Source organism: Corvus cornix, chromosome Z, assembly GCF_000738735.6.
Source record: "Corvus cornix cornix isolate S_Up_H32 chromosome Z, ASM73873v5, whole genome shotgun sequence".
NCBI lineage: Eukaryota > Metazoa > Chordata > Aves > Passeriformes > Corvidae > Corvus > Corvus cornix.
In genome coordinates, this window is record NC_046357.1 from 64,766,951 (window position 1) to 64,779,253 (window position 12,303).

Here is a 12,303-nt window from a genome sequence, read left to right on the forward strand (position 1 = left end):
CTGTCATTTTTTCCCTTTGTCATAAGGTCAGTGTCATATGATCTGACTTCTTTAGAGGGTGATTACATGTGGAGGGCTGAAGATGATTTGGAGACACGTAACAGTTGACTCAATTATATCTATGCCAATCGGGACATACTTCATTTCTCATTTAACATGCATATTCTACAGCACTGAAAAAGTCAGCATATTGTCCCTGCTGCTAACTCTGGAAACTGTGTATTAAGTTGAGCTTGTTGAGCCTCTACCTGTCTTTTCTTTCTCTTTATTCATTGATCTGTGCTGGTTTTGGCACAGATACAGTTGATTTTTTTTCATAGTAAATATTACGGGACTATGTTTTGTATTTGTACTCAAAACAGTGTTGATAATAAAGCAATGTTTTCATTATTGCTGAGCAGCGCTTACGAAGAGCCAAGGCCTTTTCTGTTCCTCACACCACCCCACCAGCCAGGAGACTGGGGATGCACAAGAAGCTGGGAGAGGACATAGCCAGGATAGGTGATGCCAGCTGACCACAGGATATTTCAGACCATGTGGAGTCACGCTCAGTATATAAAACTGGGGGAAGAAGAAGGGACCACCACACAAAGCATTTACTTGAAGAAGTTGAATGTTTCCATCAGGGAAAGAATGTAATATATTCCAACACTTACTAATTAACTTTGACTCATAGTAATACGCAGAGGGACTGTCTATTCCAGGCTCCAAGAAACGTTCTCCTGCTTCTCAAAGGCATTATTTCCTCAGTTCACCAGAGAGTATTTTTTAACGGTTTCAGACAGAAGCCAGTGGAAAGCAAGACAGCTTAAGAAAATCACTTAATTTACCCTAAAACCATTAACTAATGTACATGCCAAACCTGTGCAAATTAGATAAACCCAGAACTTACCAGATGAAATGTAGAAAAGCCAGGGGTACTTAAGCTTCGTTGACAGGATTGTGCAAAGCCTGGTTGGAGAGTAAATTGCTTTCTTATTTCTGCAGAGGAGTGCCTTTAATTAAGCAGAGAAAAATCCTTATCATTACAATTATCCCCATACAAATTTCAAATGTCAGAGTTTAGCCAATTTAGTCTCCTGTCCCAGTGTTTAGAAAGGTATTTTGATAATGGTCTAGACTCCTCTCGGTTTGTAGTTGATGCAAATCTCATAAAATATTTGCAGTCCTATATAACTAAGATTCTGTCACTTTTCCAACAGATTTTCATCATTATATTGCAGCCCTCACAACTGGGAAAGGCTATGTGAGAAAGCACAACCTCAGCCTTAAGTGAAGTATGACTGCAACCTTCAAAGCAATACTTGCAGATTTACTTTCGCAAAGCAAAAATACAGGATAATAAAGCAGAGAAAGAAAAATGAACATCACATAAGCAAATATTTTAATTGATCAAGAGATAAAAACAAGACAGGACCACTCACTGAACAATGTAAACCCATAGTAGTTACACTACTAATGCAGTTTGCTGTGAAAATCCCACGACAAACCAAAGAAGGAAATGAAAAATCTGCCTATACTGTATCAACTGAACATTTGAGGAAAAAACTTCGTAAGTGCTAATTAACTGATTTCTATGGGAGCAGAAAGAGCTCAGTACTGAATTATTCAGAAATCCCAGGGTGATAATAATGTATCCAGTCTGAAAATACAGCAGAGTAGCTTTGTCCTTTTTCATGGAAACTAATCAACTAATGCTTTATATGATTTAGAATAATCAGTTTAAGAATAATCAGCCATGAAATGGTAACAAAACGTCTACACTATATTTCACCATAAGTTTTCAGGACAAGACTTTTAAAACAAGATTCCAAGCAGCTTCCAAGTAAAAATAATAGCCTGCAGCCCACCAGAGCAGTCAAATGGGAAACTGGACAATACAGAGGTAAGAAAACACTCCCTTCCATATAAGAGTATTTCAACTCCAGCAAGCATTAACAGGCATCTTAGAATTACCAAATGCCACAGGACAGTTTTGCCTGTTTGGGCTGCACCTTTTCTCCTCTCTGGCCGCTTGATTCCTATGACTACTATACCTATTTTGTGACACTTACAACTGCTTAATAAACATGACAAAAACCTAAATTTCACTTAATACATTTCTGCTCCTGTTAAGCAACAGGCACCTGACAGAAGATATTGAAAGTATTAGAGGTATTAGGCCTGATTTAGAAAATACAAAGCTGCATAAATGAGAGTAGTTGCTTTTAGGTCAAAAGGCCATGCCAGGTGTGAGTGTGACGCTGCTCCTATCTGATGGCAGCAGCAATCACACATAGAAAAAAGCCAGAATTATAGAGAAAGTAAAGAGATCCATTTGGAAAAGAATTTTTTACTCATCAGTGGTATTCCAAGAATCAAAAATGAGATCTTTTAAAGGTTATTCAATGATTACATAAGTAAGAAGCCATGTAGGGAAAGTGACGAAGTCTTTGCATTCCTGAAATTATCATTGACCTATTTAACAAAGAAAGGCTGCTTGTATATCAGGGTTATTGTTACTCAATTTCCCACTGCAAATAATCTCTGATAATGAATGCATGTACAAAACTCAAATTATTCAGAATTATTATTTTACTGCAAACTGAGTCAGTTTCTACCCTGTGCAGAAGTATCTGTTACTGATGGAAATAGTAGACATAGCAGCAGATGTAAAACCTGTGTTGCAGTCTGTTGCAGAAGTTGCTGCTGTAAACAATGATATAAGACATCTTTAAATTACATCCAATATGGGATCATCATATGCTTCAAAGAGGAAGTTGTATGAATTTTCAATATGAAAGAGGAAGCACACACATGGATGAAGGGCCAAATTTGCTCTGGTAAAAGCCTGGGCAAACTCAGCTAATTGAGAGCAAATACAGTTCTGAAGAGCACTGACAACAGTTCCAGTGTCTCACCAGTAGAAAGAACCTGCGAACTAAACCAGTTCAATGGATGACAAACCATGTAATTGTAATGGCAACTTTCAGACAAGAACAGTTCAGCTGACTGACTTCATGGTTTTGCTATGACTGAAGGAAGAAAGTACAGTAAGAATAACAGAAGACAGCAAAATTTGTTTGAACCAACTCAGAAATTATTGCCTAGATCTGCTAAAGGAAAGTCCCAACTGCTAAAAGACACTAAACCAAAAGCACAAGTTAACCACACCAACAGGGAGGAAAGGTGGGTGTAACAGTTAGAGATCAGCATGGAAACTTTTGAAAACTTGAGAACTAAGGTGGAAACAGAGGTCCTTCTAGACAGCTCTTTGATAATGCCAGAATAGCTGTTGTCTGTGACATGCCTTTTTGCTATTCTAACAGCTGCCTTGCACACTGTTGGTGTACCTTCAGGAAAATGGTAGCTCATTTAGTGCATGTCATGTCTTAGCTTTCACGGAGGCTGCAGTCCATCCATGCCTGGCTATACTTTTACCCTCCTTGTCTGCACAACTGGCCTATCTGATTCTGAGGAGAGCTTTACAGTCATCCTTGGCTGCAACAATGGTCTATCTATAAGCTAAAAAAGAAGGAAAGAAGGCAAATGGTTAAGGATAAATGCAAAGCAGTCACTGAAAAATCTGAGAAAAAATTCTGTGGTTTCCATTCAGTTGAAGCAAGGGGACCATGCAATTGCACTTAACATTAAAATGTACATCACCTTAGACATGCCTGTTTATTAACAGTCTGATGACGAAGTGTATGGTGGGCAACTAGAAAATGTGGACTGCAGTAAATGCTGGTCCAAAAAGTTTGACAATTATTGGTATGTTATTGGCAATTATTAGGAGATGATGAACAGCCAATATGGATTTATCAAAGGGCAGTCATGTAAAACCAATCTAATGATTTTCTGTGGTACTTTAACTGGTTCAGTGAGGCTCTTGATACAGTCCCTCATGACATTTCTATAAGCAGAGAGAGTGGCTATATGGAATCACCACAACTGGTTCCAAAATAGCTCACAGCTGGTTAATAAAACATAGTCAAGGCACAGTCATCAATAGTTCAAAAGAAGATTGCAAGGAAATTTTACTACGAGAAGCAATTTCATTTTTCCTCAATCTAATTCCAGCCCATACTTTATTTTACAACATGGATGATGATATAGATAACATAGGACTAAAATCTGTGAATCACATCAACCTAGGAGGAATTGTGAGTATTTTAGAAACAGTCTGAAATCAGCACAGCTAGATCAAATAAAAATGAATGCAAACCTCTAAGCTTAGGAAGAAAAAAAAACAACAGCAGAAATACAAAAAGTGAAATTAACTGTCGAAAGAAATAGCCATGTCACAGAAGAGACACTGAGAGACTGTATGGGGACACTTACTGAAAAGTACCACAAGTGAGGAGAAACTGACGCTATTTCTGTTAATATAAGCCAATGAGACGTACTTGGGCTGATGTACACACTTATAACAACACAGAGTAAGATGCAATCAAATTTAAAAGGCTTCAAAGATAGCAGTCAGAAGGCTAAACATTTTGGGAAGGATGACTCAGGAGGAAAGACTGAAAAAACAAGATGTGTCACAAAAAGGAAGACAGCATAGTCCTTGACTATGTAAAAGATAGAAATATGTAAAGAAAATGGTGAACAGTTCATGTCCCTAGAGGGAAGAAGCAATGTGCTTAAATTGAAGCAAGAAAGCTCTAGTAAGGTATTAGGAAGGAAGTTCCCACTGCAACAGCAGCAGGACACTGAAAGTGTCCTGAGGAAACTGGCTGGTGTTGTGGCCAAGCCATTCTCCATTACATTTGAAAAGTCAGGGTGGTCAGGTAAAATCCTGGTTGACTGAAAAAAGGAAAACGTTGCTCTCATTTTTAAAAAGGGGAGAAAGAAGGAACACAGAAGCAACTGCAGACTAGTGAACCTCACCTCTGTGCCTGGGAAGATCATGGGGCAGATCCTCACAGAAGCAGTGTTAAGGCACATGCAAGACAAGGAGATGATCCAAGGCAGCCAGCACAGGTTTACTAACGACAAATTTTGCCTGATCAGCCAGGTGGCCTTATATGATGGAGTGTCTGCAATGGTCAACAACAAAAGTCTTACTGCTGTCATACACCTAGGCTTCTGTGACACTATCCACATGACAGCTTATCTCCAGTTTGGAGAGGCATGGCTATGATGGATAGACTATTCAGTGAGTAAGGAATTTGCTGCATCTACACATCCAGAGAGTTGTGGTCAATGGCTCTTGTGGACCCTCCAGGTGGAGGCTGTTCCTCAGGGCTCTGTCTGGGGACTGGTCCTCTTCCGTATCTTCATCAATGACATCAACAGTGACATCAAGTGCACCCTCAGCAGGTTTGCAGATGACACAAAGCTGAGCAGTGCAGTTGACACAACAGAAGAAAGGGATGCCACCCAGAGAGACCTGAACAAGCTTGAGAAGTGGGTCCATGAGAATCTCATGAGGTTCAACAAGTCCAAGCACAAAGTGCTGCCCCTGGGTCAGGGCAGTCCCAGATATGAGTACAGACCGGGAGAAGAACTCATTGGAAGCAGCCCTGTGGAGAAGAGCTGGGGAGTTCTCCTGGATGAAAAGCTGGACATGACTGAGCCGTGTGCGCTCACAGCATACAAAGTCAACTGCATCCTGGGCTGCATCCAAAGAACTGTGGCCAGCAGGTTGAGGGAGGGGGATTTTGCCTCTCTGCTCTGCCCTTCTGCAACCTGCCTGGGGTACTGAGTCCAGGTGTGGGGTCCTCAGCACAAGGAAAACATGGACCTGTTGTATCAGGTCCAAAGGAGAGTCATGAAGATGATCAGAGGACTGCAGGTCCTCTCCTACAAAGACAAGCTGAGAGACTTGGGGTTGTTCAGCCTGGAGAAGTCTCTGGGGAGACCTCATCACAGCCTTTTACTACCTTGATGGAACATGTCAAGAAAAGGGAGTGTGACTTTTTCTACAGGCAAATAGTGACAGGACAAAGGGGCAACAGTTGTAAGCTGACAGAGGAGAAATTTAGATAAGATGTTAGGAAGAAATTCTTTACACAGAAGGTGGTGGGTACTGAAACAGGTTGCCCAGAGGAGTTGTGGATGCCCCAACCTTGAAAGCGTTCAAGGACACACTGGATGGGGCTTTGAGCAACCTGGCCTAGTGAAAGGTGTCCCTGCCCATGAAGGGGAAGGTTGGATCTAGATGACCTAAATTTAAGGTACTTTCTGACCCAAACCATTCTGTAATTCAAAGCAGCCATCTGGTGACTGCATAGTGACAAGAGCCCATTGGCAATGTCCCTGAACTACCTGGAGAACAGCATCTGAGCAACTGCAACCCTTTCAAAGACCATCAATGGGACTCACCAGCATTAACAGCTCTACTGATCACTTATATTGACAGCTGTTCCTTTTCACTAGCTGAAAATAAAAAGGTGTGGATTTGGTGAAGACCTTTCCACAAAGGTCACTGCTGAATTCACAGTTTGTCAACATCACATGCATGTAGAAAGATAGTGTAAACCTGTAGAAAGATGGCAGATGAGAGAAAACTAAGGATTTTCTAGATTTTAGGTCTTTGGCTGAACCACAGAGCAAAATAACATAAATTGGAACTCATTGTTCCACTCTGTGATGTCTTGGCCCCTGAATGATGATGACATACTTCTCTGGTGCAATTCTTGAAAAAGCTGGAACTCACCAGACTTCCTGATCCACCCAGACAGGACTGGAGAGTAGCCAAATTAAAAAAACCAACCAAAACAAAACCCAGACCCCGAACTGGTGCTGCTCAATCTCAACTTCACCAGTGTCTGTCCCACAGGTAGACATAAACCTCCAGCAATTGCTAGCAAACAGGTGAGACAGAGTCTTAGTGTTTCACAAATACTCTCCAATGCAAAGCATACAGTTTGCATAATATATTAAAACAACAGTGTAACCAAAGTAACAGACTACACCTGGAGGTTCTTAAAATTAAATTCATCTTGTAGGTCAAATTCTGAAATGTTTCTCAGGGCAGAGCTCATCGTGAGCTCGGAGATTTGGGTTATTAGTTGGGCCAAGATGAGGTATCAGAAAAGGAAGATAAAACAGCCATTTCTTTTCTCCTTCTAACATAGGTTAGATCTGTGGCTGAACACTGCTGGTTCTATAATTAAAGTTATATGAATGCTTATAATGCATAAAGCAGGTTCTGCAGTTTCATTGTAAATTCTGCTCAACAACACAGATCTTTGAAATATGTAATTTAAAAGCAGGCACAATGGGTATTTTGTTAATAGGTATATAATATGAAAATTTAAACAGAGAACAACAACTTAAAAATGAAAGAGAACGAGAACAGCTTTAAAGATCACCTACTAACTGAAAATCAGAAACTTCATCATAAAAAACCTGATTTTAAGAGTATGTTTTACATGCCTACTGGATGAAGTTCTCCAAAGTTACTTACTATTAGAGGGGAGGAAGAAAGAGTAATCCTTAACAACCTTACAATGCCTTCCAGCAGATTGAATTTGTCTTCTGCAAGAGTTGCATATGCAATTAGACAGCAAGGAAAGATGAAAGTAAGTACATAAATAAAAAGAGAGTACAAGAACTATCCCCAAAGACAGAAACATTCACACTTAAAGGTACACAGATGGCAGACTCATAAAAAAAATACTAAAAACTTTTACTTAACAGGTAAAATATACAGTCTTGGTTACATCTGACACTGACAAAGAAAATTCACAAATTGCTCTTTTCTGAGCCTAAGATGAAACTTCTCTAGCTACAACTGAAAACAAGCAACTAAAAAGCTCTAGAAGAGAAAAATGTTAACAATTACCTACCACTCTCCTTCACTCCCACACACAAGCACAAAGTTTTGGGCAATGATCCAGATCGTGAACTAGCAAATATGGGAATCTCGCTTAGATCTCCTGTTCTTACTGCCAGTGGAACCGCCTGTTTTTCTTCTAAGTTTCTAATTAGCCCTTAACGCACCAGACCTCCACTTTGTTAGTCACTGTTTACAGCAGTGGTCGATCTGAACTGCTGCCGTTTCCTTGTTGGCTCAGGTAGGCTGTACACCCTCTAGCACACGCCCACTTTGGGGTCTGCCACATTAAGACTCTGTATCAGCTAAAGCAATAAAGATCCTATGAAAGATGGTTGAAATTTAACAACAATTTTCTTACAAAGGATGGTGTGGGAACAAAGAAAAAAAATCTAGAAGAGGAAATAGTTGACTTCATTATGCTGTCAGCTTTACAAAGTAAAATAGGCAAGAGCTCAATTTTTATTTTTTTCCCAGGTCATGTATGATATTTATTCAGTGAAGATTTTTCTCTGCTTTTCTGTTTTGCTGTTTCTCCTTCAGGAAGAGACATGAGCACCAATAAAAATTAATTTTCTAATCCTGGCCATGCAAAGAAACCAAAAACTTATGATTTGGTCCTGATGAACAATGCTTTTATGCAGTTTTTAAGCAGTGTATGGATAATATGGAATACCTATGATATAACATTCGAGAAGACAACGTGTATGCATTGTTGACTGGTTGGCTCTTGCAATGAAAGTGGTTTTAGGTGTGAGATTTTATATGATAGTTTAGTGGTACCTCCTGGAAAGCAGAAAGTATAAATCAATTTCATCTGTCATCCTATTATAGACTTAGACTGGTCATGATAGTTTATACATGCCATAGAAAATCTGTAATTAATATCTAATTTGACGCTAATTAATTATGCTAACAGAAGACAAATATGTGTGTAAACATCAGAATTATTTTGTTGTACCTGTTGCCTTAAAATATACCAGCACACAGCAATATATACCCAAAGTTTCATTCTGAATGGATTAACCTCAATTTATCTAAGGACAATTTTGTTTGGCTCATAACACTCTCTGCTTGAAGTACTAAAGCTCACATTGGTGCCTTATTATTTTCTTTCATCTGAGATGTCTGAAGAAATGCATTTTAACAAATGTGCCCCTGTAAGCCTCCAGGACCCCATACAGGTCTATATTCCATCCATTGCAAAACACTGTAGTTAGGGCATAGCTTTTTTTTTTTTTTTTTTTTTTGGTGCTAAACTGTTTAAAAGTTTTCCAAAAGTTACATTCTCTACAATAACAATGATAATGGCAATTTCAAAACCATTAATGATTGTATGTGCCATCCTCCCTTTAAACTGTGATTTGAAAGTAGTAGAATAATGTTAGTTTACTCTTTTAGGTTTTTGTTTTGTCTGCACTGTTCCACCAATTCACAACAGTGATTATGAAACAAGTGCAAGGACTTAACATCCCAGCTCGTGTATTATCTGAGCATCCAAAAGGCTTCACCAAGAAAATGCTACTGTAATACTGATAATTTTGCAAAACCTGTAGCAAGTTTAATAGTTCTTCTGCTTTGTTCACTTTTTTACTAAGAAACAATTATTGATACTAAGTGGAAAAAGTCAGACACTAATAACATAATAAATAATATTAAAATAAAGACCATGTACATTTTATTTGAGGGAAATTTTTCTTTTTGCTCCTATAAGGCAGGTTTTATTTTTTTTATCAAGGTCAAGGTTGGTATTTTTATCAACCAGCAAAAAATGTGGCTGTCAACTTCAAATAAATTCATAATATATTCACAAAAGGGTCTTTAATACTGAGTACATGAAAAGCCAGAGGAGGAGACAAGGCAAATGGGACAGAACTGGATAATATGTGTTAATATATTGGTCCCTCATTTCCTAAGAACACAGATTTGTGGAGCTTCACTGTGACTTTTCTGCTACGGAAAACATGAGAATTTTTTTTTTTCAGTCACGTCTTAAAACAAAATTTTTTTCTTTAGAGCTAAGTTGAACTAGAAAAAGTAGGATCACATAGTAGGACAATAAGCCCGAAAAAAAATAGGCCCAATTTCAAGCACATGAGGAGGTCCTGCTATTTCTAGAACAGGGAATTTTGATTCAACTTCAGCAGGAGCCAAAGCAGTATCTAAGATATATTTGAAAGCTGGATCTTTCGCTCACGCTCTTAAAAATAAGAATGTTCACATAATTTGGCATATATTAAAAACTATTGTTAAAAATAATATATTTTTGTATCTTCTGGTTGTCCTTGCATGTACAAATTTCATTATTACATATTACACTCTCACAAACATATATGGATTATGCAAGACATTTTATATCGTAAATTACAAACTAAAATAGCTGGAAAATTTCAAGCTTGGAGAAATGTTACATTTTACTCAATGTTCTAAATATGAGGTCTTGATACTATTATCTTTGTAAGGCTCAGATCAAGTGACAACTGAAATAATATATGCTCTTATCCAGTTTACTTGACTTTAGGGAAAAATACTAATATTGAGTCCAGGTGTGCTGACTCTCTTATAAAAGATCTCCATTACTACCAAAGCTCAGAAAACTGTGATTCATCATGTGCAAGTATAATTCTACAAAACTCATGAGCAAAGGTATTAGGGACTTTTTGTATGAACTTGGCCCAAGAGCTGGTTAGGCCTGGGCCAATTTTCTGTAACTGCATTTCTGATGGCAAACACTTAGTATAATTGTGTTATCAGATAAGCACATTCACAGACTATATTTTTCCTACTGCTACAGACAACAGTAAAGTCTGGTATAGGTTTCTCAAATCAAATTTACAAAAAAGTCAAGTCAGAATAGAAAAAAGGACAACTATACAGACTTGTGCTCATGAACTGTAATTTTTAATGACCATAAAACCTGAAAATGGCAGAAGGTATAAAATACAACATTAAATATTGCTTTCTTGCTGGTTTTCACTTCGTCTTTGAAAATGAAAACTGTTTGGAACAATGAATACGAAATATTCATACACAGGACCTGGTGGACATAAACATGTTTCTTATTTGCATCTACATTTTCCTTTGGTAAGCTTAGCCTTTCCTTGACTATACAAAAAAAAGAGAATCTCATCATAAATTGCAGCCTAGGCTTCCCCATGCACATAGATGTCTGAAGTCTGGAGGGACATAAGATCTTAAAAAATTATTTTAAAATGCTTTTCCGAGCTTTTCTGCTCAGAGTTTGAAGTCTATTTCAAGCCCAGCAGCCATCTTCCAGAGAAAAAGCAAATATCCCATTACTCATGTAACAGAGATTATTACTCCTGAGTTCAGCAATTGCACAGATATGTAAGTGCTGTATAATACTAGTCTTAAACAACTGTAATAGAAGATAGATGGTTATATTTTAAACCCTTTTTGAGTATTCAGTCTGAGTTAGAGAGCTTCCTAGCTGTAAATAACATCTGTCTCAACTGTAACAACAGTATTCTGCTCGCATGACCAACTGTTCTCTAAAGACACGGTTTCTACAGCTGCCTACCAGCTGATAAAGTGTACACTTGTATTATGGGGCCTATCTTTCCTGCATTTGTAATTTTTCACAGAGATATGGTTGGGTGGCAACCTCCTATTTAAGTGGCTACTATCACCTTGATTGTATGGCAGGCAGACCACTCCAGAAAGGGTAATCAATAACAACTAAAAGTAAGTCACTGTGAATAACCAAAGGCACCAGTACCCTCTGAAAAGTAGTTAAGAGGGCATTTTCTTGCTATTTCTTCTCTACTTCCTAAAAGTTAAAAATATTTTAGGCACAAAATGTTGCAATTTTTGCAGAGTATGCCAGAGGAAAGGGTTTTTACTCTTTGTGATGGACACTATGATGCCAAATGCAGTAAAAGCATCATACTGAATAACCTCACCTTTGAAAAATGAGGAGATACTTACAGGAATCTCTAACAAAAATATCAACTAATACCCTATGGCACAATCTAGACATATGATGTTGCTTTCTTCTTCAGCTTATTCCTGTAACTGATTTACAAGCCACTTCTGGTACAGGAGGAAGCAATATTCACACAGTTCCCTGTCAGAATTAGACACATCTTAAGGGCATGCACACAGCTTTGGACAGACAAACATGACTTTGCACATTGTTTGCTTTCCTTTTTATTATTTTTGTGCTTGAATAAAACATGATGGCTTGCAATCCAAGCCTAGTCCATAACAAAAGCTGCAGCAGTGTTTCTCCTTTCATGCAGTTGTCTGTCTTTGGCCTCCAGATACATTCTAGCTCATATGGTCTACAGCACAGCTTACTCCCAGATACCATTCAACAGGCTGTGTAAATGCAGACAGGCTTTGATATAGCTGATCTTAAATGCAGTAATTACCAATGCCAGAATGTGAGATGCAAATCAGCTGATATTGGTTTGAATTATACACAGTGACCAGCCAAAGAGTATACTGCCTAAGTTTGTCGTTTGCTCAAATGTGGTTGTAAAACTTTTTAGAAGTACTGCACTGACATAGATTTAATC

At 38.3% G+C, this 12,303-nt stretch overlaps 1 protein-coding gene across 3 annotated transcripts in view; it reads right to left on the minus strand.

Moving 5' to 3' along the window:
* DOCK8 (dedicator of cytokinesis 8) overlaps positions 1-12,303 on the minus strand; it is a 91,709-nt gene that overhangs the window by 71,003 nt on the left and 8,403 nt on the right. The window contains exons 1-2 of one of the 3 annotated variants that reach the window (XM_039567169.1): positions 7,776-7,964; positions 893-995 (exon numbers count right to left, since the gene is read on the minus strand). Coding sequence is in view for 1 of the 3 variants with exons in the window: in XM_039567168.1 (XP_039423102.1) it covers positions 893-995 (103 nt within the window). In the remaining 2 variants the exon portion in view is untranslated. Of the gene's footprint in view, positions 1-892; positions 996-7,771; positions 7,965-12,303 lie in introns of those variants that run through there. The other 2 variants (XM_019282025.3, XM_039567168.1) reach the window with 2 other exon arrangements.